This window comes from Microcaecilia unicolor, chromosome 1, assembly GCF_901765095.1.
Source record: "Microcaecilia unicolor chromosome 1, aMicUni1.1, whole genome shotgun sequence".
In the NCBI taxonomy this organism is placed as follows: domain Eukaryota; kingdom Metazoa; phylum Chordata; class Amphibia; order Gymnophiona; family Siphonopidae; genus Microcaecilia; species Microcaecilia unicolor.
Window position 1 is genome coordinate 384,881,693 of NC_044031.1, and position 24,944 is coordinate 384,906,636.

At 48.8% G+C, this 24,944-nt stretch overlaps 1 protein-coding gene across 1 annotated transcript in view; it reads right to left on the bottom strand.

Annotated features, from left to right (window-relative positions):
* The window catches only part of TNRC6B (trinucleotide repeat containing adaptor 6B), a gene marked incomplete at its 5' end in the record, with an annotated part of 663,786 nt that overhangs the window by 362,816 nt on the left and 276,026 nt on the right, over positions 1-24,944 (bottom strand). Inside the window, 1 exon segment of the mRNA XM_030210577.1 lies at positions 2,504-2,629. Coding sequence (XP_030066437.1) covers positions 2,504-2,629 — 126 coding nt within the window.

Here is a 24,944-nt window from a genome sequence, read left to right on the forward strand (position 1 = left end):
AAATTTTAATAGTGCCAAAATTAATTTTTAAAAGTTGTCTATTTCTCATGTTGGTGGGTCTTTGGGTGGGGATGGTCTCTGCAGTGCCTAGGTTAAAATTAAAATAATTAAAAAAAAGTGTAGATGGTGTTTTTTTTCTCTGGGTGGACTGATGCGGTGGAGGTGGGCTCTGAAGTGCCCAGGACATTAAAAAAAAACCTCTTATGTCATGGAGGTTAGGTAGGGAGTAGGACAGGGCTGACTACAGGAAGGGGTGGGGTGGTAGGATAGAGCTGATGCTTAGCTATGGGATGGATGGTGGGGAAGGGAATGGCTAATGCTGAGTTATGGGGATGGACATGGAGTAGGGAAGGGAAAGGCTGATGCCAAGCTGCTGGGATGGATTGGGGGGGGGGGGGGAGTATGGAAGGGAAGGTCTTTATGTTTTTTGTAATATGTTTTAAAATTATGTGTGTTGAATTGTGATCTGCTTAGAATTGCAGAGATAGTGTGGCATAGAAATTTAGAAAATCAATACATTTCTAATTTTTGGACCTTTATTCTGTAATTGATGAGGGCTGGTCTGTGGTCTGCATGTGACTGAGCAGGTGAGAGTTTCTCCTGGCATGTATAGGGATCTAGTCTGACTTGTCTGCCTTTTCCAAAGGGATGTCCTTTAATATATGTTTATTATAAAGCAAAGTTGAAGGATATGTGCCAAACTGTGGCAATTTTATTTTGTCAGCAACAGAATAGAGAGAAAGCAGTAGAGCCAAAGGAAGGGAAAAAGACTTCAAAGGTATTTTACCTGTTTTGCTTAATCAGGCATTTACATTTGTTATAAAGCAAAGTATATGCCATTACTGTAATTATATTGCAGGATCCTGTTATGTGTTGACATATTTGCCATTATAGTAGACTTATATCTGGTCACGTTTGATATGGCATAATGTAACTATATTTAAAAATATTGTTTTCTTCTCCCCCATTAAGTATGTATGTGGTTTATGTTGATGCAGGGCAGCTGTTGGACAGACTACTAAGAAATCCATCATCAAGTGCATTCTAAGGAATTTTGTAGTATCCCAAGAAACACTACTCATACATAATGCCCACCCAAAATGTCAGGTCTGGCCACGCCACTGATGCTTCCAGCTTATGGTTCAAAATGGTGTGGTGATCAGAAGCCTCCTTTTAAAAGAGAACCAGCATGCATGGCATCTAAATATACATCTAACTAGTCCCTCCCTGCTTTTATGACACTATTATAAAGGTGCAATACTAAGGACCCTATTCACTAACATGCATAAAGTTATTTAGGGGTCCTTTTACTAAGGTGTGCTAACAGATTTAGCGAATGCTAACGATTAGTCTGCATTCAATGATAAAACGCCCAAATAATTGGCATTTTATCATTTAGCGCACGCTAATCATAAGTGTGTGCTAAATCCATTAGTAAAAAAGCCCCTTTAATGCAGAAAAATTATGGGTTTTAGTGTAAATCTTATTTGCTCAATAAGGCTTTGTATTAATAATGAAGTTTTTCAGTACTGAACAATTAGCACAGGTTTGTCAAAACAATTGATATATTTTAAGGCTTATATGAAACAAGAAGTAGTTTTAAGTCCTGGCTAAGTAACAGATTACTTACAGGAGAATTCTGTGCAAACATTTTGAAAATTCTCTGAATCATTAAAAAAAAAAAAAAATTCTGCAACATTCTGCATTCTTTATTTGTTTGTATAGAATTCTCCAATCATAAAGGCCTGGCTCCTCTATGCCTCCATCTTGACACCCCCAAGCTTTCTCCTTGCTCTGGACTGCCTTCTCCCACCAGCAGCTCAACTTCCCACTAGCCTGAAACACCTTTCTAGACATTCTCCTTCTACCCTGACCCTGGCAGAGTCAATCCCCAGTATTCTCTGTCCCCTCTCCAGAGGGGAGGCCCTCAGCTTCTCCCTCTTGCTCCCTGTCTCCCAGCAAGGGTCCACCCCAAATTATCCCTCCATCCCTCTCTCTCTCAAATACCTCTGGGCATCCACCTCCCAGCTCTCTCTCACCCCTTTCCAAACAGACACCTATAAATCTCTCTTTTGCATCTCCCCCAACACACACCTCATAGCTCTATTTCTGAAACTATTAATTTCCTCCTTCCCCAAGCATATACACCCCCCACAATATTCTCTCAAACCCCACCCTGCCCCAGCATACAAACCCATTATATGGCTCTTTACTGCCATATCAAAGCATACAACCCATCATAATTCTAATTTTGAATCCTCCCAGTTTTCTCTGAAACTGCACTTGCCTCTCCAGCTCTCTTCCAACCCCCAGCTCCCACCTTGACTGTACACCTCGCTCACCCTCGTATTCCTCCTCTCCTACCTACTCCCCTGGCAGCACTTCCGGGGTGCACCCCTACCTGTGCTGATCAGCACAAGTGGAAGAGAATGGCTGCAAGACAAGATAAAACAGAAGTAGAATTCATTCAATAATGCACAATATTCTGCTGAACTTGCATTACCTGGGGAGAAAGGAATTGTGGAGGCACTTGAGCCCGTAGATTAGGAGAAGAATTTAAAGGCTGCACTGGAGTATGCATGCCTCTGGATTGTGTTGCGCTGTTTCCAAACAGACCATGATTGCTAGCCTGCAAAAGAGTATTAAAAATAATCTGATAAAATAATAAATGAAAACTATTTAAGTGAGCATACAATGAGACAACCCTTTGGCTCCATGGTTAGCACTAAGATATTCAACTGTAACTTCTATGGGCTTATGCTAACTCCAGACAGAAAGCAACAATTTTCTTACTATCTGCACAGTATATGGGCCTGTTTAACTTTATAAATGTGGCCTGGGGGAAAATGTGCAATGTTTTCTGTGTGCAGTCATCTCCGTCTTTTAGTTTTGTTTTTCTGCTCTGTCGAACAGAGATGAAAATATAGATGTCATGTTTTCTAAAAAAAATAAAAATTAAAAAAAATAAAGGTTCCCCCCCACTTTGGGAAATGTCTTCAAATGGGTTTGTTTTGCACATACCATAACAAAAAGTTAACTTCACTTCTGCGGAGGGGTTGTTGGTGCTATGCTAGGATAGTAGACAAAACAACAAAGATGACTAACCAAAAAAAAAAAAAATCATAAATTAAAAATAAATAAAAAAATATATGCATTAAAGACGACACTTCTGATGTGAGAATTTAAAAATCTAATTTATTAACCATAAAAAAATACAAAAATAGGGAGAACAGGACTCGACTCAGCTGTGTTTCGGCTGGTCAGGCCTGCGTCAGGAGTCTATGTAAAACAAATACAAATCAAAACATATAGATTAAATGATGATATTTGACAGTAAGTAGACAAGCTGAATATCTAAGAAAGTATTCCATAGCAAGAGTCATTTTCTACATATACGATATTAACAGTGACATAGAGGGGCATAATCAAATGGCACCGGCCAATTTGATGGGCGACTATCTTCGGGGCTGGCTCCGTGAAGGGGCGGGGCTAAGCTTATTTTCGAAATACGCTTGGAGCCGGCCAAATCGCTCGCCGGGTGTAGATGAGATGGCTGGCTCCGATTTTCAGCCATAATGGAAACCGGGCCCGGTCATCTCAAACCCGGAGAAATGCAAGGCCTTTGGTCGTGGGAAGAGCCAGCATTTGTGGTGCACTGGCCCCCCTGACATGCCACGACACCAACCGGGCACCCTAGGGGGCACTTGTAAAAAATTTAAAAAAGGAAACAATTAGCTTCCAGGTGCATAGCACCCTTCCCTTGGGTGCTGAGCCCCCCAAAACCCACTACACACAACTCTACAGCATTACCATAGCCCTAAGGGCTGAAGGGGGGGCACCTACATGTGGGTACAGTGGGTTTTGGTTTTTTTTGGAGGGCTCAAATTTACTATCACAAGTGTAACATGTGGGGGGGGGGGGGGGGGGGTGGGCCTGGGTCCACCTGCCTGAAGTGCAGTGCACCCACTACAAACTACTCCAGGGACCTGCATACTGCTGTCAGGGAGCTGGGTATGACATTTGAGGCTGGCATACAGGCTGGGAAAAAATGTTTTAATTTTTTTTTTGTGTGTGGGAGGGGGTTAGTGACCACTGGGTGGGGGTCAGGGGAGGTGATCCCCGATTCCCTCCGGTGGTCATCTGGTCAGTTTGGGCACTTTTTTGGGACTTGGACCTGGAAAAAAAAAAAGGGTCCAAATAAAGCGGACTAAATTCTCGTGAAGGCCGGCTTTCTTTTTTCCATTATCGGGCGAGGACGCCTATCTCTTAACCACGCCCCGTCTTCACTACCATGCCGACACACCCCCTTGAACTTTCGCCAGCCCCGCAACGGAACGCAGTTGAAGCCGCCCAAAATCGGCTTTCGATTATGCAGATTTGGCCGGATTCAGGAGATCGCCGCCCATCTCCCGATTTGTGTCGGAAGTATTGCAATTTGCTCCTCACTGGCCTCCCACTCAGCCATCTATCCCCCCTTCAATCCATTAAGACCTCTGCCGCACATCTCATATTCCGCCAGAACCGATATACTCATATCATATCATATCATATGAAGGAATGGATCCACAGAAGCTTAGCTGAAATTGGGTGGCGGGGGGAAGAGGGGTTGGTGGTTGAGAGGCTAGGATGGGGGAGGGCAGACTTATACAGGGTCTGTGCCGGAACCGGTGATGGGAGGCGGGACTGGTGGTTGGGAGGCGGGAAATACTGCTGCACAGACTTATATGGTCTGTGCCCTGAAAAAGACAGGTACAAATCAAGGTAAGGTATACACATGAGTTTATCGTGGGCAGACTAGATGGACCGTGCAGGTCTTTTTCTGCCGTCATCTACACCCCTCTCCTCAAGTCGCTTCACTGGCTTCTGATCAGATACCGCATCCAATTCAAGCTTCTCCTCCTTACTTACAAATGCACTCACTCTGCTGCTCCACCATACCTCTCTACCCTAATCTCCCCCTACGTTCCTGCCCGTAACCTCCGCTCAATTGACAAATCCCTCCTCTCAGTACCCTTCTCCACCGTTGCCAACTCCAGGCTCCGCTCATTTTGCCTTGCCTCACCCTATGCCTGGAACAGTCTTCCTGAATCCCTACGCCAAGCCCCCTCCCTACCCATCTTCAAATCCTTGCTTAAAGCTCACCTCTTCAATGCTGCGTTCGGAACCTAACCTTTCGAACATATAGGTTGCCCCAATCTGTCTGACCTATCTGATTAACTGTACATTGTCTTTTTAGATTGTAAGCTGTTCGAGCAGGGACTGTCCTTCCATGTTAAATTGTACAGCGCTGCGTAACCCTAGTAGCGCTTTAGAAATGTTAAGTAGTAGTAGTATTGCAGCTATGTTCTGCTGGAGCCGGTCAAAAACTCGTCCCCTGTTTTGGCTGAGGAGCAATAGGGGCCTTTGGATGCATGCTGTTGATGAGAACGAGCATGCTGGGGCTGAGCCTGAACAGGCTGGCAAGAAAAGGTGGTGTACCTAAGCCTCAGAGTAAAAGAGACCCCTCCTCGACTTGCCAAAAGATCTTCTAGTTGAGGAGGAGGATGCAGAAGGCGCCCGGCCGGAGAGAGAAGAGATGGTATCAGTATGCTTTTTGATCTGGTCAGCAATCTCCTCAACCTTCTCTCCAAAAAGGTAATCCCGCTGGCATGGGGTCATAGGCGTAGTTTGACTGTTTCATTTTTTTTTGGGGGGGGGGGGGGGGGGGGCAGCAAAGGAAGGGGCGGGGCATATTAGCATATTCATTTGCATATATGTATATGCAAATTATGCTAATATGGAGGAAGAAAGGGAGCAAGAGCTGGCTTTTTTGGGAATAACCAGTGTTCGTTTGCCGATGGATAGCCACTGAATCGGAGAGGCAGTGGGTTTGGTGGCAGGCAGTGGTGTGCTGGTAAATGTTTAACAACAGGCTCTCCCCCCGGTCCCCCTCTGCGCCCCCCCCCCCCCCAAATTGCAGAGCTGGCTATAGCTGGGGAGAGAGCTTGGGGGGGGGGGGGGGTATAAATAAGTAAGGTAAAATTATGTATCATACCTGATAATTTTCTTTCCATTAATCATAGCTGATCAATCCATAGACTGGTGGGTTGTGTCCATCTACCAGCAGGTAGAGATAGAGAGCAAACTTTGCCTCCCTATATGTGGTCATGTGCTGCCGGAAACTCCTCAGTATGTCGATATCAAAGCTCCATCCGCAGGACTCAGCACTTAGAGAATTACACCCACAAAGGGACACTCTGCCCAGCTCACCACCGCCGAAACGGGGGAGGGGAATTAACCCAGCTCATCCCCACACAAGTGGGGGAGGGGAATCCATCCAGCTCATCCCCGCGGAGCGGGGGAGGGACACCACCCCGCCGATGCGGGGGGATCTGGCTTATCCTGCAACCGCAACCGCGGGAGGAGCTGACTGACCCTAACACCACCGAAGCGAGAGGGGTACAAAGCTGCCCTACAGCCGCACGAAGCGGGAGGGAGTGCCGGCAGAATTTAAGTCTCAATCCAGCCCCGTAAAACGGAGGGGAGAGGAATGCAGCAGCTCACTGTAACACAAACTCGTCTCAACTCTTGAAGAATCCAAGTGAAAAAACTTGAACACGAAGTCCTCCTGAAGTAACTGAAGACTAAACTTGAACCTAAAATTCAACCAGAATATAAACAGTACAGATATCTGGGAGGGGCTATGGTTTGATCAGCTATGATTAATGGCAAGAAAATTATCAAGTATGATACATAATTTTACCTTCCATATCATCATGCTGATCAATCCATAGACTGGTGGGATGTACCGAAGCAGTACTCACCCAGGGCGGGACATTGAAATCCCTGAACTCAACACTGAAGCTCCAAACCGGGCCTCCGCCCGAGCAGCCACAGTCAAGCGGTAATGTCTGGAGAAGGTATGGGCCGACGCCCAAGTTGCCGCCTTGCAAATCTCTTCCAAGGAGACGGACCCGGCCTCTGCCATCGAGGCCGCCTGAGCTCTAGTGGAGTGGGCCTTCAACTGAATAGGCGGCACCTTCCCCACGGCCACATAAGCCGCTGCAATGGCTTCCTTGACCCATCTTGCCACTGTAGGCTTAGCAGCCTGCAGACCCTTACGAGGACCTGCAAACAGGACAAACAGATGATCCGACTTCCGGAAATCATTGGTCACTTCCAAGTATCTGATGATGACCCGTCTCACATCCAGATATTTGAGAGCAGAATACTGCTGACTCACATGGAAGCGAGAAACAATCTTGGGTAGGAAGGAAGGCACTGTGCGAATAGTCACTCCCGCCTCAGTGAACTGCAGAAAAAACTCTCGACAAGAGAGTGCCTGGAGCTCGGAAACTCTTCTGGCTGAAGTGATAGCCACCAAAAAGACTGCTTTCAACGTCAGGTCTTTCAGAGATGCCCTCGACAAGGGTTCAAAAGGCGGCTTTGTAAGGCTCTTAGCACCAGGTTGAGATTCCACGCAGGCACCACTGAGTGCAGAGGAGGGCGCAGGTGATTAACTCCCTTGAGGAAACGCACCACATCTGGCTGCAAAGCCAGGGAAGCACCCTTCAGGCGGCCCCTGAAGCAAGCCAGGGCCGCTACCTGGACTTTCAGGGAACTGAGCGACAGGCCTTTCTCCAGACCTTCTTGCAGGAACGCCAGCACTGAAGAAATTGGAGCAGTAAATGGAGAAAGTGAACCTGCTTCACACCACGCTGCAAAGGTACGCCAAACCCTGGCGTAAGCAGTAGAAGTAGAGTGCTTCCTCGCTCTCAGCAGAGTGTCGATGACCTTGTCTGAGAAGCCCTTCTTCCTCAGACTCTGCCGCTCAATAGCCAGGCCGTAAGACCAAAGGGGGAGGGATCCTCCATCACCACAGGACCCTGATGTAACAGGCCCTGCTCCACTGGTAGTCGCAGAGGTTCGTCCACTGAGAGCCTGATCAAGTCCGCATACCAGGGACGTCAGGGCCAATCCGGACCCACCAGGATTATCCGGCCCGGATGCTTTGCCACCCGGTCTATCACCCTGCCCTACATGGGCCAGGGCGGGAACACATAGAGAAGCTCTTGTGTCGGCCACTGATGGAGAAGAGCATCTACTCCCAGGGATCGAGGGTCCCGTCCTCTGCTGAAAAAGCGCGGCACTTGGCAATTGGCCGATGACGCCATCAGATCTAGGCTCGGCTGGCCCCAGCGCTTCGTGATGTCCAAGAACGCCTGAACAGATAGCTGCCACTCTCCGGGCTCCAAGGTATGGCGACTGAGAAAGTCCGCCTTGACATTCATGACTCCGGCAATGTGGGCCGCTGACAGCTGTTCCAGGTTCGCTTCCGCCCACTGGCATAGATTCATGGCCTCCTTGGCTAGAGGGGCGCTCTTGGTACCTCCCTGGCAGTTGACATAGGCCACAGCCGTGGCATTGTCCGACAGGACCCGTACAGGCTTCAACGCCAGTACCGGGATGAACTCCAAAAGCGCCAACCGAATGGCTCTGAGTTCCAGGAGGTTGATAGACCACTTTGCCTCTGCAGGAGACCAGAGCCCCTGCGCTGTCCTTCCCAAGCAGTGGGCTCCCCAGCCCGACAAAGAGGCGTCCGTCGTGACGACAATCCACTCCGGGGTCACCAGAGGCATTCCTGCAGACAACTTGTCTGTCTGCGTCCACCAGCTCAGCGCCTTGCGCACTGCTGGGTCCAAGGGAAGGCGCACAGCATAATCCTCCGACATTGGAGTCCAGCGCTGCAGCAGAGAGTGTTGCAGTGGTCTCATATGAGCCCTGGCCCAGGGCACTACTTCCATCGTGGCCGTCATAGAGCCCAACAGCTGCACATAGTCCCAAGCCCGAAGAGGAGAGGCTACTAGGAACTGGTCCATCTGAGCCTGAAGCTTGACAATCCGATTGTCTGGCAGGAACACTCTGCCCACTTGGGTGTCGAATCGAACTCCCAGATACTCCAGGGACTGAGTTGGGCGCAGCTGGCTTTTCTCCCAGTTGATGATCCACCCCAGGGAGCTCAAAAGAGCAACCACCCGGTTCACAGCTTTGACACACTCTGCATAAGAGGGGGCTCGGATCAACCAGTCGTCCAGATAAGGATGGACTTGTACTCCTTCCTTCCTCAGGAAGGCCGTGATGAGCACCATTACTTTGGAGAAGGTCCGCGGAGCAGCAGCCAACCCGAACGGGAGGGCTCTGAACTGGAAGTGTCGGCCCAGTACTGCAAAACGCAGAAAGCGTTGATGAGGAGGCCAGATGGGAATATGCAAGTACGCTTCCTTGATGTCCAAGGATGCCAGGAACTCTCCTGCCTGCACTGCCGCTATAACAGAGCGGAGGGTCTCCATGCGAAAGAGCCTGATTGACCCCTTGAGGTCGAGGATAGGCCGTACAGAACCTCCTTTCTTTGGTACCACAAAGTAAATGGAGTAACGTCCCTTGCCAAGCTGATTTTCTGGCACCGGAACGACCGCACCCAGGCGGATCAGATTGTCCAAGGTCTGCTGCACTGCCACAGCTTTGACCGGAGACTTGCAGGGAGAGAGTACAAACCCGTCTATTAAGGGTCGGCAGAACTCTAGCTTGTAGCCGTCTCTGATGACTTCCAGCACTCAAGCGTCTGAAGTTATTGTGATCCACTCGCCCAGAAACGAGGACAGCCGTCCTCCACTCTGCACTGGGCCATGGACCAAGGCCCCGTCATTGGGTATAAGACCCTAGGGGAGGACCGGAGGGAGCACCTCCGGGACGGCGGTCTCTGCGAAAGGAATGCTGCTTGGGGGAGAAGTTCCTCTTGAAGGCAGAGGGGGCAGAGGAGCCCGACCTGCCCGGGCGGTACCGACGGGCTTCCTGAAACCGTCCTTTGGAGGTACCGGGGCGAGCACTAGCCCGAGCCCTGACCTCTGGTAACCTCTTGCCCTTAGACGTGCCGAGATCGGTCACGATTTTGTCCAGCTCAACCCCAAAGAGCAGCTTGCCTTTAAAAGGCAATCTAGCCAGGCGGGATTTAGAGGCGTGGTCAGCAGACCTATGCTTCAGCCAAAGCCACCGCCGCGCAGAGATTGTCTGAGCCATGCCTTTAGCTGAGGCCCTCAAGACATCATACAGCAAGTCTGCCAAATAGGCTAAGCCCGATTCCAGGGCCGGCCAATCAGCCCTCAAGGAATGATCCGAGGGGGAAGCCCGCTGCACCATAGTCAGGCACGCCCTGGCCACATAGGAGCCGCAAACTGAGGCCTGCAAACTTAAAGCAGCCGCCTCAAAGGACGACCTTAAGGCCGCCTCCAATCTTCTGTCTTGGGCGTCCTATAGGGCCGTGCCACCTTCCACCGGCAACGCCGTTTTCTTAGTCACCGCAGTGATTAAAGAAACCACGGTAGGCCACAGATAGGCCTCACGTTCACTTTCAGGCAAAAGATAGAGGCGGGACATAGCCCTAACCACTTTAAGGCTCGCTTCCAGGACATCCCACTGAGCCGAAATTAAGGTGTGCATAGCATCATGCACGTGGAAGGTTCTATGCGGGCGCTTCGTCCCCAGCATAATGGCAGAGCCAACAGGGGCTGAGGGAGAGACGTCCTCCGGAGAGGAAATCTTCAAAATGCCCATGGCCTGCATTAACAGGTTGGGCAAATCCTCTGAGCAAAGATCCGCGCTGCAGAGGGGTCATCCGCTCCATCCGAGCGGGGATCCGTCTCCTCCAAGGAATCCGCAAAGGACCGTTGGGAGAACTCAGATACGCTGCCCTCATCTACATCGGAGGAGACAAAGTCCTCCAAGGCCTGGGAATCAACCCGAGGGCGTTTACCTCCGGGGGCCTCAACCTCTTACCAGACGAGGGAGCAGGGGCAGCGTTTTGCATAAGGAAGGCCTGATGCAGCAGCAAAACAAACTCGGGGGAGAAACCCCGCTACTGTGCACTTCCGCAGCCTGGGCTACAGCCCTAGACGCACTCTCAACCGGCGCTCGCAAGAGCGGGGGAGAGACATGCTGCGCATCCAAGATGGCGTCCGGCGCGACACTCCGCGAAGGAGCCGCGCGGGAAGAACGGCGCTTAACTTTAGCCGCTTTTGTGCCGTCGCCCAAATTAAGGGCGTTCATGGCATCAATGTCTCCCACCTCAAGGGCGGCCCAAGAAGAAGCCGTCCGAGCCGCGTGGCCGGCCAATATGGCGGAGGCGAGCCACGGGGGATGGGCGTTTATGGCGGGAAAAAACGCCACACCGGAGGAAGGACCGGGACACTCATCGGTCACGAAACTGTCACCCAACAAGGGCGAATCAGACTTTAAGACCCCCGCATCCCCTCTAGAAGCGCACACGCGATCCGGGGAGCGACTCTTTGCGCCCTCGCCCTCCGACGCCATAGGCCACGTGGAGACCAATCGGGGAACCCCCTGCCCGCTATAAAAGGTAAAAATTACCTGCTGTCCGCTCCGAGCTGTAACGACCTGGTGTCCCAGTGAGTAGCTGCAATAAACGTTTAAATAAACGTCGAAATAAACGCCTTTAAGGACGTTCAAAAATTTTTTTTTTTTCAAACGGAGCCAGCGGGAGGGGGGAGAAAAGGAGGGACCTGGCGCTACCAGGTTTGCACTTGCTCAAGAAGAGCCCTCAACCCCAGGCACTCAACAAAACCTAAAAATTAGGCTTGGAGGCCTAGCCAGAGCTGCTGCTGTGTGTGACCACCACCTGCTGAGATAGAGAACATACTGGGGAGTTTCCGGCAGCACATGACCACATATAGGGAGGCAAAGTTTGCTCTCTATCTCCACCTGCTGGTAGATGGACACAACCCACCAGTCTATGGATTGATCAGCATGATGATATGGAAATATAAACTTTTAATGTTGAGCACCTGATTCTCAAAGTGAACATATTCCAAACACTATAATGAAAATAAAATGATTTTTTTCTACCTTTGTTCTCTGGTGACTGTTTTTCTGATCATGCTGGTCCAGTATCTGATTCTGCTGCTATCTGTCCTCTTAACTCCGTTTCCAGGGCTTCCTTTTCATTTATTTCTTTCCTTTCCTCCTTTCTTCTTCATTTCTGGTCCTCAGCTTCTGACTATTTTCTTCATCCATGTGCAGTTTTTCTCCTGTGTTCCTTTTCCCTAATCTCACCTCCTTCCTCACTCTTCCCTCCCCTCCATCCATGTCCAGCATTTCTTTTCTCTCCCCTGCCCTCCATCCACCCATGTCCAGCGACCCTTCTCTCCCTTTGCCCTGCAAGCACCCATACCCAGCGACCCTCCTTTCCCCTGCCCCCATGCCCAGTGGCCCTCCTTTCCCCTGCCCTCCATCCACCCATGTCCAGCAGTGACCCTCCTCTCGCCTGCCCCCATGCTCAGTGGCCCTCCTTTCCCCTGCCCTCCATCCATTCAGTCCAGCAGTGACCCTCCTTTCCCCTGTCCCCATACCCAGTGGCCCTCCTTTCCCCTGCCCTCCATCCACCCAGTCCAGCAGTGACCCTCCTCTCCCCTGTCCCCATACCCAGTGGCCCTCCTTTCCCCTGCCCTCCATCCACCCAGTCCAGCAGTGACCCTCCTCTCCCCTGTCCCCATACCCAGTGGCCCTCCTTTCCCCTTCCCTCCATCCACTCAGTCCAGCAGTGACCCTCCTCTCCCCTGTCCCCATACCCAGTGGCCCTCCTTTCCCCTGCCCTCCATCCACCCAGTCCAGCAGTGATCCTCCTCTCCCCTGTCCCCATACCCAGTGGCCCTCCTTTCCCCTTCCCTCCATCCACTCAGTCCAGCAGTGACCCTCCTCTCCCCTGTCCCCATACCCAGTGGCCCTCCTTTCCCCTGCCCTCCATCCACAGTCCAGCAGTGACCCTCCTCTCCCCTGTCCCCATGCCCAGTGGCCCTCCTTTCCCCTGCCCTCCATCCACTTAATCCAGCAGTGACCCTCCTCTCTCCTGTTCCCATACCCAGTGGCCCTCCTTTCCCCTGCCCTCCATCCATCCAGTCCAGCAGTGACCCTCCTCTCCCCTGTCCCCATACCCAGTGGCCCTCCTTTCCCCTGCCCTCCATCCATCCAGTCCAGCAGTGACCCTCCTCTCCATCCCGCTCTCTCTCCACATTCCTTCTCCTCCTCCCCCGCCCCCACCCCCGCAGCGAGCCAGTTCTCCTCCCTCTCTCCGGATCCGTCCCTCACCAACTTGATCTTCGAATTCTTCACCTGCCCGCTAGCACTGACTCTCCCCTGCCGGTTCGCGCTTCAAAATGGCCACCGAGACTTCAGCAGAAGTCTCGCGAGGCCGCCTCTGAAGGTCTCGGCGGCCATTTTAAAAACGCGAACCAGCAGAGGAGAGAGCGCTAGCGGGCAGGCAAAGGATTCGAAGATCAGGTCGGTGAGGGATGGATCCGGAGGGAGGGAGGAGAGCCGGCTCACGGGGGGGGGGGGGGGGGGGCCAGGGGGGGAGGAGAAGGATCGGGGAGAGGGCGGGGCGAAGGGAGAGCTGCCTGGTGCCGGCCCTGCGTTTGGGGGGGGGGGGCATTGCCCCTCCTCTCCCCCCCCCCAGTCTACGCCCATGCATGGGGTATCTGTCAACCTCTGCTGAACAGACTGTCTCAAGTCAGAAACACGCAGCCAGGGGAGTCTGTGGATTGCCATACTTTGGGCAGAGATCCTAGATGCCACATCAAAAGTGTCGTAAGTGCTCCTGGCCAAGAACTTTCGACACACATTCTGCTGCTTGGCCAACTGATGAAGTGACTCAGTTTGCTCCAGTGGGAGTGTCTCAGCTAAGTCTAGTATCTTGCACACCGAGTCTCACAAGTAAATACTTGTGAACAGCTGGTAAGACTGGATATGTGACACGAGCATAGAGCCCTGGATAATCTTCCTCAAAAAAGAATCCAAATTCCTAGCTTCTCTGCCTGGGGCACAGATGTAGCTCTCTTGAAGACGGATTCCACCACCATGGAATTGTGAGGCAACTGAGGCTTATCAAATCCAGGTGTGCTGTGGATCCAGTACATGGTATTGATCTTCTTGGGCAGTACCGGAACTGAAAGAGGGGATTCCCCAATTCTGAACGAGGTCTTCTTGGGGTACCTCATGGAGAGCGGGCAGTCACAGCCTCCCTAAAAGACTCGTAGACTAGATTCTTGGCCCTGGGCTTGTCCTCCACTTCCAAAGAATATGGAATGGCTGTAGCCATTTCCTTAACAAAAGATGGGAATGAAAGGCTCTCTGGTGTAGACTTTCTCCTTTCAAATGGAGGAGAGGGTTCAGAGGGAATCGGACTCATTTGAGATAAAACCTCTGGGTGGAAGCGTCGACACTGAACCTGCCTGGACGTGGAAAAGTCATATCCTCTCTACCATGGCATCGAGAAGCTGGCTTCCACCTCGACTCCAGCGAAGCTTCCTCCACTGACAAGGGAGTGTTGGCTTGGGTGGTAGTCGACATCAGAGATCACATTGCAGGCTGAGGGACAAGTGGGGTCACAATGGGAGGCAAGGTAGGCGCAAAAACCCCAGATGTCGTTGCACACTGTTGCTAAAGGCCATCCAGCAGCTCAGGGAGCAATGCCCAGATGTGCTCATCGAGGGCTGACACCAGGGAAGGCTGGGGTGCTGGCTCAGGGGCAGGATGAAGAGCTGCCAGGCTTGATATAGGAGCTGGGTCTTGGCTGCTGGGGGACCTACGCATTGGAACCTCCTGTATGGAGGGGGACTGGTCCTCTCAGTGCCGACGCTTCTGGGGTGCCGATTCTCTCTACATCCTGGAGCTCCCAGCACCATGCGTCAAGAAGGAGCAATGACAATGCTTCTTGCCCTCAGCCCGAAGCTTATCGAGACTCCTCGGTGCCAACAAAGACAACATCGAATCCACATGTCGTCTTGGGCGTCAGGCTCGACAATGGATGGTCCCGAGGGCTCTGCACAGAAGGCTTCAAGGCAGGTGGAGACCCACTTGATGCATCACTGCTCCCAATGTCTAAGGATCTCGCAGCAGCCATGCTTACCGACGCTCCCAGTGCGATGCTTGATGTCAATGCCGATGTCAAGGAACAGGACTTGGCTGCAAAAATCCTCTTGTATTGAGCCTCTCTGCAAACCTGGGTCCTCTTCTTCATACGAAGACAGAGTACACAGTTAGCCAGGCTATGATCAGGCCCAAGACACTGAGACACCAAGAATGTATGTCTTTCCCAAAGATTGTCTGATTGCACCGGGTACAGCGCTTGAAGCCACTGGGAACCTTCGTGGACAGAGATGGAAAATCTTCCAGGGCTAAATTAAAATGAAGCGATGGTGCCTGAAAAAGGGATAAGGCTACTACTACTAATCATCATTTCTATAGCGCTACCGGACATACACAGCGCTTCACACTTGAACATGGAGAGACAGTCCCTGCTCAATAGAGCTTACAATCTAATTATGACAGACAGACAGGACAAGTAAGGGATAAAGGTTAGGACAGACAGGACATATCAGGGATAGGGGACAGTTGAAGGTTTAGGTGTTAAAAGCAACATCAAAGAGGTGGGTTTTTAGCCTAGATTTGAAGATGGCCAGAGATGAGGCTTGGCGTACTGGATCAGGAAGTTTATTCCAGGCATACGGTGCAGCAAGATAGAAGGAACGGAGTCTGGAGTTAGCGGTGGAGGAGAAGGGTGCAGATAAGAGAGATTTGCCCAGTGAGCGGAGTTCCCGGGGAGGAGTGTAGGGAGAGATGAGAGTGGAGAGGTATTGAGGAGCTGCAGAGTGAATGCATTTGTAAGTCAGTAAGAGGAGTTTGAACTGAATGCGGAAACGGATAGGGAGCCAATGAAGTGACTTGAGGAGAGGGCTAATATGAGCATAATAACACTGGTGGAATATTAGTCATGCAGCAGAATTTTGAACAGATTGAAGAGGAGAGAGATGGCTCAGTGGGAGACCTGTGAGAAGCAAGTTGCAGTAGTCTAAGCGGGAGGTGATAAGAGTGTGGATGAGGGTTCTGGTTGCATACTCAGAAAGGAAAGGGCGAATTTTGGTGATGTTATAGAGGAAGAAACGACAGGTTTTAGCAGTCTGTTGAATATGTGAAGCGAAGGAGAGGGAAAAGTCGAAGATGACCCCCAAGGTTACGTGCTGATGAGACGGGAAGGATGAGCGTATTATCCACAGAAATAGAGAAAGGGGGGAGAGGAGAGGTCGGTTTAGGTGGAAAGATAAGAAGCTCAGTCTTGGTCATGTTTAGCTTCAGATGGTGGTAAAACATCCAGGCAGCAATGTCAGACAGGCATGCTGAAACTTTGGCCTGGATGCCTGCTGAGATTTCTGGTGTAGAGAGGTAAATCTGGGAGTCGTCGGCGTAAAGATGATACTGAAAACCATGGTATGAGATCAGAGTACCAAGCAAAGAAGTATAGATGGAGAAGAGTAGAGGTCCCAGGACAGATCCCTGAGGTACACCAACTGACAGCGGGATAGAAGAGGATGAGGATCCACCAGAGTATACGCTAAAAGTACGTTTGGAGAGATAAGAAGAAAACCAAGAAAGAATAGAGCCTTGAAAACCAAGCGAGGATAGCGTATCGAGGAGTAAGCTGTGATCGACTGTGTCAAAAGCAGCAGATATATCAAGAAGGATGAAGACAGAATAAAGCCCTTTGGATCTGGCCTGGAGCAGGTCGTTGGAGACTTTAGTAAGCGCCGTTTCGGTTGAATGACGCGGGCGAAAGCCAGATTGAAGTGGATCAAGAATTACTTTAGAAGATAGGAAGTCGAGGCAACGATGGTGAACAGCACGTTCAAGCATCTTGGATAGGAAAGGGAGGAGGGAGATGGGGCGATAGTTGGAGGGACAGGTAGGGTCCAATGAGGGTTTCTTTAGGAGTGATGTTACTACGGCATGTTTGAAGGCATCGGGAACAGTTGCAGTGGAAAGTGAAAGATTGAGGATATGACAGATGAAAGGGATGACAGTGGGTGAGATAGTGTTGAGTAGATGAGTGGGAATAAGGTCAGAGGAGTAGGCAGTTAGTTTTGAGGAGGAGAGAAGGAGTGCAGTTTCGTCTTCAGTGATTTCAGGAAAGGAAGAAAAGGAGGTGGGGGTTGGGGGTTGAGAGAATGGACTAAGGGAGGGAGAGGTGGGGGTGAACTGGTTGAGAATTCAAGTTTAATCTTGTGGACCTTATCGTGGAAGTACTCAGCTAGAGTCTTGGGAGAAAGTGACGGGGGGAGTTGGAGGAGAAGGCACTTTGAGGAGAGAGTTGAGAGTGGTGAAGAGGCGTTGAGGGTTTGAGCCAAGAGAGTTTGTCAACTGGATGTAATAGTCCTGTTTGGCGAGGAAAAGAGCAGACTGGAAGGAGGTCAGCAAGAATTTGAAATGTATGAAGTCAGCATGGGCACGAGAGTTTAGCCAGAGGCATTCGGCAGAGCGGGTGCAGGAACTTAAGTAGCGGATTGTAGAGGTCAGCCAAGGCTGAGGTTTGGTACGTTTTACAGGATGGGGCATGGGAGGAGCAAGAGTGTCCAACGCAGAGGAGAGAATAGTGTTATAGGCCGAGACAGCCTCATTGACAGACTTGGATACCATAGCGGTAGAGAAGAGATTTGAGACGTTGGAGGATAGGGTCGAAGGGTCGATAGCCTGAAGATTCCTAAATGTGTTGCTTAGGATTGGACGTGCCTGGGGAGGAGGGTGTTTAAGTGTGAAAGTTATCAGATGATGGTCGGCGAGGGGATGATGTGAGGCACAGAAATGGGAGTGTGAGCAGTTTGAGGAGAGGATAAGATCGAGTCAGTGGCCATTCTGGTGAGTCGGGGCAGTGGAGCACAGCTGGAGATTGAAGGAAGATGTTAAAGCAAGAAACTGAGAAGTATGAGAGTCAGAGGGATCATTAGCATGAATGTTAAAATCCCCTAGAATGAGAGAAGGAGATGAGGGTGCAAGGAAGGAAAGCCAGGCACCAGAAAAATAAAGGGAAAGAACACGACTGAAGTCAAGGCCTAAAAACAGCCATGTGACAACAACAAGAACAAAAATAAGGTAACTTAAAATCAGGGAAAAAGAAACTTAGAAGATAAAGGAACACAACTAAAGGGGGTTCCACAAATAGGAGCACAATAGAACTGCCGAAAAAACAGTCGGGAGGCACAAAAGAAGTTCTTTGGACCGAGTAAAGTGAAAAGACAGGAAAAAACCCGCACACCCTCTCCAACACACCCTCTCCTCACTGCAGTAGAAAAAGAACTGACGTGCCTGCGTTCTTGCAGCAGTAGGGAAAGTACTCACACATGGACAGTGGAGCATGCCTTGTGCTTCATAAAGCTCTACTTATGCTTGTCATTAGTCCCGGACTGGGCAACACGATCAGCGTCACCCACTTGTGAGAATAAATATGCCTGATTGTCCTCTGAGAATTACAAGTTCTAAGCTCTGGAGGAGTTGTTCCATTTCAGCGATGTGTGATGTCATCCGCTTATGTGCCTGACTCAGTCCTAAATGTCAATAGAAATCAATGTTTTTTCATAGAAACTCCTAGATTGTGGAATTTTCTTCAATGTGAGATAAGGGCAACTATTGTTTTAATATATTTCAGGTTGGCTGTGACAATATAGTTACTTGATAGAGTGGAAGTAAACTGTATTATTTTACCTCTATTTTATGGTGTTAGTATGGAACTTGAATATGGGTTAGTGTTTTATTTATTTGAATGCCTTTTTTTTGTTGTTGAGCTAAACTAGTGCAATATTTTCAGTGATAATGATTGCTGAGGGATACAACAATTGGTAGCACCTGGATCTGAATTCCATTTCTCCCAGTGACTCTCCTTGAGACCTTGGACAAATAAGTTCCTCCCCTATTGCCTCTTAATATAGTAAGCCTTCTGAGGAAAAAACCTAACAACCATGCCTGAATTTGTAATTTGCCTTGAGCAAGGATTTACAAAAGGCAAACTAATTATATTGAAAATCCAAATCCATGAGTAACAAAAAGATGGACTGATTTTAAGCTTCTTCATAGATGACTAAGACACTATTGTCTAGGTGTGCCCCAATCACTTTTTCCTGTTATGTCAATATTGAAAGGTTTCTTTTCCTCTTTTGAAGTTTATGATTAATATTTATGTGAAGTTATTAGCCTATAGCACATGCCTCAACTTGGGGGATTGATGGCCCATTCTTTGCTATTTTCTTGAGATGTGCTAGGCAAGGGGTCTCTACCAAGAGCTTACATTATGTAGTTCTCAGAATAATCAAAATACCAGTATTCTTCATGCTCAGTTTGAGCCCATAAGATTTTCTGAGGACTCCTTCACTGAAAAGACAGGAGCACTTGAGACACAGAACACAATGAAATGATTTTCCTCTTTTTTTTTTTTGTTACATTTGTACCCAGCGCTTTCCCACTCATGGCAGGCTCAATGCGGCTTACATACTGTATACAGGTACTTATTTGTACCTGGGGCAATGGAGGGTTAAGTGACTTGCCCAGAGTCACAAGGAGCTGCCTGTGCCTTAAGTGGGACTTGAACTCAGTTCCCCAGGACCAAAGTCCACCACCCTAACCACTAGGCCACTCCTCCACTCGTACTAGATGTTGGGATGAAAAACAAATTCCTCCACTGTGTGTAATCTGTGTAAAACTCAACATCTATGAAGGATTTCCCAACGGCCAGCTCATGAAAAATTGGAAACCAAATTTGTATTGTAGCTGTGAATATCATGGCACTTTGGTCTCACCTAAATTTAGATCTTAGCAACCCCCCCCCCCCCACCCCCCGAAGGGAAAAGGCATCTGACCATCTACTCTTGGATTCTTCCTCTCCTGAACAAAAGGTCTGGATATTCATGTTCAGAAAGAACATAAATTGATCTCTCTCTGGTGTTCCCAATTTGAAAAAAATCCTATTTGCTACATCCTGATCCAGGGACCACTCATACTGGTCTTTAATTTACCTGAGGATATTTGCCAAGATGTTCTTTTCCTGCAGGTGGTATGCAGCTTGTAAGCATGGCACATTCTTCCATTAATGCCCACTGTTCCCATAAGAACAGTGGGCATTAATGGGTTAAGCAAACTGTTTGGGTGCTTAGAGCACTAAAGATAGCATAGTCCCCTCTCCTCTGTACTCTACCTAGCCTAGCCAACTGATGAAAGAGACTCAAGGACTGTCATCTACTACTACTACTATTTAACATTTCTAAAGCGCTACTAGGGTTACGCAGCGCTGTACAATTCAACATAGAAGGACAGTCCCTGCTCAAAGAGCTTACACTGCTGCCTTCTTTCAATCTGGTTGATCCAATTGTCATTGATGCCTATGCTTCTCCACAGAGCCAATATGGTACAAAACAACAACAAAAAAAGCCCTATTATTAGCACTGTTAACAGCTGCTTCCAACCATTCCCCACCTTGCCTTTCCTCCTAGTTGCTGGTGCCACAGGGTTGGTGGTGCCATGTATTCCCCTGTCCGTGGCTACTGGGAGAACTGGGCCAGCACTTTTCAACCCTGTTGCTTCTGCTACCAGTGTCTTTTTTCCCCCTTCCACTATGATATGAAGGTCACAAGAGGAAAAGGAAATGCACTAGTGGCAGGAACAGAAGAAAGTTTAGAAACAAAGCTGCCCTAAGGAGGCTAAATAAAGTAAGGTGAGAGGGTCCAGGAAGAAGACAAGGAGCAGCCCTTAAGTCAGAAGGGGCACGATGGGGACACGGGGACTGAAGCCAGGGATCAGAGATTGGATGAGCAGAGGAGAATGAAAATTCAGGGATTGGGTTAGGAAAGGGGGAGGGATGCTGAAAGTCTGGGTGGACTTTGGAAAGCAGGGACTTGTGGATGGGGAGGTCAATGGAGACTCAAACATAAGCTAGTTGTTAGATGAGGACTAGGTGATTGAGGAGAATACCAACTGAGGTCTTGCTAGGTAGAACAGAGGCTGGCAAGGAGAGACATAGGGGCTAAGGACCGATGGAGGGACAATGATTGGCCAGGGTATATGAGTGAGTAGGGAGAGTGAGCTAGGGACATGAGATGGGAATAAGAAATGGAGCCAGAGAGAGAGAGAGAGAGAGAGAGAGAGAGAAGGAAACAGAGCTAAGGAGGGGGATATTAGGAGTTGGAAAGCTGTTATGTAGGCAAAAAGTGAAGGATAATGGTGGTAAATAGATAAATGGGGGTGCAGTATAACTGTGGATAGGGAGGTTGTAAGATAAAGATGTGCAAAGTGGTAAAAAGACTGATAGATGGTTACAAGAGGGGCTAGGAAATCTTGGCGAGAGAGAGAGAGAGAAAGAGGAAATATTTGAGAGGAAGGTAAAATTATGCTTACCTGTTGATAATTTTCTTTCCTTTAGTAGTAGCAGATGAATCCAGGAACTGGTGGACTGTGTCCATCTACCAGCAGGTGGAGATAGAGATTACAAAATTGAAGGCAGTGATACCAGATGATCAGCTCCTCCTTCACTTCAGTATATGTCTCATCACCAAGCAGAATCAGACAAGAAACCAGGAAGCCTTCCTCAGCAACCAAACACAACATAAACTAGTCAGTCCGACTTTGAGAAACCATGACCGCGATGGACTCCTCTTCAGTGGTTTCTGTTCTCTCTCTTTTTTCACTCTCTTTGGGTGTTTTTTTTTTTTTTTAACTAAAGACCAGGACAAGAACAGGCAGGCAAAACAAACTTGGCTGACAGAGGGCGGGATCCTGGATTCATGTGCTGCTACTAAAGGAAAGAAAATTATCAGCAGGTAAGGCATAATTTTACCTTCCCTAGCGTATGCAGCAGACGAATCCAGGAACTGGTGGGATGTACCAAAGCAATCCCTAATTAGGATGGGAAGTCGCCGCTCCCCGAGACAGAACAGCCGCTGCAAAGGCAGCATCTGACTAGCGAAAGCACACCCGTTCCGCCCAAGAGGTAGATAACAACCTTATGGAACGAGCCTGCAACACCACTGGCGGGACGCAATCTTCCAAAAATCCAATTTTGAAAAGTCTGCATAATTTATTTATTTATTTTTGTGTGCAGAATTCTCCCCATAATAAGAGCTCAACATTAGCCCAGCAATATCACTCTCCAGAGTCCAGCAATTTTTTTGCCCCAAATTAGCTTCAACTCATTTCCCTTTCTAGAATCTTCAATCCCCAGCCTTTGCTACCCCCTTCTCTTCGGTAGACACCACCTAGCTTTTCTGTCTTCTGCTCCCCACCCCATCCCCCTGCCTATCCCTCTTTATTCCCTTCTTTTTCTCCTTGCCTTTTGCAGTTACTTTGCTACCCCTCTGCATTTCCTCTGTTCTGAAGGTCTCTTTCTCCACCCCCCCCCCCCCCCCCCAGCTTGCTCCATCCCTCACCTGCATGCAATCCCAACTCCCCCTGGGCTCCCATCTAATAAATAGCTCCGGGCCCTACTCCAACCCCTGAACACACAGCCTCTAGCTGGCTCTGGGACCCATTCTCCATGAACACAGCCTCAACTTGTTATACCCTCCTCCACAGCTAACTGCTCCAGCTTGCTCTGGGTCCCCAACCCCTGCAGTACATTCTCCAGTTTGCTCAGGGACTCCTTGTTTATAAAACACAGCCTCTCTCCTCCCCCTGTGGTATACTGTCCCAGCTTGCTCTGAGGCTGCCTTTCATAGCATACCTTTGATTTGCTCCACTTCCCCATACCCCCAGGGCATATTCCTCTGCCTGCAGCACAAACCCTCAGCTTGCTTGAGGCTTCTCCCTCTCACTTCCCTGCACAGCATGCATCCTCCAGCTCCCCCTATCCTCCTCCCCTTGATCAGGTGGCAAAAGGAGATGAAAGTGGCTGCACTTTGAGCGCTGTTCAACAGGCCTGGATCCAACTGTTCATTTACAGCTGTATGGAATCACTTTTGATTCAATTAGGCAGTGGGGCCCAAGCCAGCAGAGGAGGACAATGCAGCCCATGGACAGCCACTTGCTTTCTTCTCTTACCATGTGCTTGGGAAGAGGACAGGATAAGCAAACATTAGGGGGGGGGGGGGTTGGGAAGGAGGGGTATGTAGAAGGCCTGAGCATGTTGTGGGTGTGTGCTTTGGGGGGGGGGGGGGGGGGATAAGAGAGCACTGTGTTTTGCCACCTGTTCCTGTACAAAATCCTGCAAGGCCAGTGCAAAATTCCTCGCAGGTGGAAAATTCTGTGCAAATTCTGATTGCTCAGTTGCACAGAACTCATTATATTGTTAGCAAGTAAGTTTTGTGTAGCAATCTATAGCAATAAAGCCATTTCCGTTTTCCCAACAAGAAAAGTATGAGTGTTCTAGGGCCTGGTGTAAATTTCTAGTGCAGACTTCACAGATGGAAAATAAGAGCTGTTCCAGTTTGAGACCAGGAGTTAATACTGCTTTTTTTTTTTTTTTTAAGTTGCTAGCTGGCACCACATTTGTATTTTTTAAAAAAGCTTTATTTAGAATTAGTATTGTTTGTATGAGATTTTTTTTTTGCACTGGAAACCGCTAATGTGGCTTGATAAAAGAGGCCGCAAGTCCACAAACAGAAAACATAAATGGAAATGAGGTATTTTATATTTTTCTTATAGCTTCCAATGCCAGTACAATTGAATCTAGCAATGTTCACGAGCTTTTATAATCATTTACTTAATTTCACCATAAATTTTTTTTGTTACTTCTCAAAACACTGCCATCACCCTGTATATAACAATAGTGTTGCCTTAAATTTCAAGTGAGCAACTACTGAAGGAAAACATTAATAAAGGTTTGATGTTTTTGAAAAGTTCACATTGTTTGGTTCACTTTTTTTTTAATTTCATACATGACTTAGGAATATCTAGCCACATTTATATTACATTTACATGCACTACTGTGATGCCAACCAAAACAATTACTGAAAATCCTGCTTCAACAAAGCAGTTCATTTGAGATTTTAAAAGCAACACTGTTGTTTATATGCCAGGTGATAGTTTTTGGACAAGGTATTGGGTACCCTTGGCAAACCTATAGCTTTTTGTCCCCTCAATTAGCTTCCAGTTCCCTGCCCCTGAGACTTTTCTCACCTTTTTGCATGCTCAATGTGGCTTACAAAGTACCGTGAAGGCATCTGCTATTATGGTTAATAACAAATAAAGATGGGACTGTGTCTCTATGCAGATATGAAGATTTGCGCTCCAAAGAAAATCTGGGCAGAGCGCCACCTCCAAGTTGGGGTGTGCACCTGTAGAGACGGAGATTAAGGTCTATATTTAGAGGTGGAAGAATGCTCTAGAACCAGTGATCCATGCCTACAGATGGGACAATGTCCCAGAGCTTGAAACTGGATGGCGACCTGCAGTCAGGCTGGTCTGCTGCCACACAACGAACTAGAATAGCGCCTCACTGGTCACCACCTCTTCTCCTGTGACACCCCCCCCCCCCAAATGGAATGAACTCAGTGATCACTACGCTTTTTCTTGTTGCCATGCCAGCAGCTTCCCTGTTTGTTTTCCATGTTACATATAACAGACTTTGGTGCACTTAAGCTGGAATTCAATCTTTTGTGTATCTAATAAGTCCAAGCCGCCTCTTTTTAGCTAAAAACTGCTGTTCCATGGATGCCGCCCTCCTCTGGGAGATGGCAGCCTGCAGTACCTCAATATCAGCGGCTGCTCTCTGTCTAGCCCTCTGCCTTTCTCCTGAGCATGAACATACCCCTTATAAAAGCCTTCCCAGAATCCCACAACACCCCCATAGGGACATCCCCCCTATCATTATAGTACAAGAAGTCAGACCAAATACTTCGCAGCCAAGCATGAGACTCCGGCCGCAACACACTGGCCCTCTAGTGTCATGACTGACCCGCTTTCCTGCAGACTGTACAACACCTTGTTATCATGGCATGGTTGGAGATGACAATAGGGTGAATTTATTTATTTAAAAATATTATAAATTGCCCTAGGCAGTGTACAACACAGTAACATATATAATTCATTAGCATCGAGACAGTACATACTTAAAAACAAACACAGCAACTAACATTGTACGATGAGCA